General features: G+C 61.2%; 1 protein-coding gene across 1 annotated transcript in view; it reads right to left on the reverse strand.

Annotated features, from left to right (window-relative positions):
- The window catches only part of EMH_0029510 (rhoptry protein, putative), a gene marked incomplete at both ends in the record, with an annotated part of 4,141 nt that extends 3,854 nt beyond the window's left edge, over positions 1–287 (reverse strand). The window contains one exon of the mRNA XM_013494310.1: positions 73–287. Coding sequence (XP_013349764.1) covers positions 73–287 — 215 coding nt within the window. The remainder of the gene's footprint in view (positions 1–72) is intronic.
- Between the last annotated feature and the right edge of the window lie 35 nt (positions 288–322).

The raw sequence follows: 322 nt of genomic DNA on the forward strand, positions 1-322 counted from the left end.
GCATCTTTGCCTTTGTTACTACCACCAGCTAGAAAGGCATAGAAACCCGAGAGCAGCTGCATCGTGTAGCACCTCTCCCTGTCTCTCTTCATAGCCTTGCGTTCTCTCTCCTCGGCAGCAGAGGTCACCACTTTCTCTAACGGGGCAGCAGCTCGCTCGCTGGGGGGCCTCTCAGGCTCCCCCAGCACCACACCAGGCTGGGCCTCAGCCCCCTCAGGGGCCCCTGCAGAGCCCCCCGCAACAGAGAGAGAATCCATCTCCCCACGCTCGCCTTCTTTACTCTCCATGGGGGCCCCTGCAAGCCCTGAAGGCAGCGCTTGTA

Source organism: Eimeria mitis, genomic scaffold (genome assembly GCF_000499745.2).
Source record: "Eimeria mitis Houghton genomic scaffold, Emh_scaff1103, whole genome shotgun sequence".
NCBI classification, from domain to species: Eukaryota; Apicomplexa; class Conoidasida; order Eucoccidiorida; family Eimeriidae; genus Eimeria; species Eimeria mitis.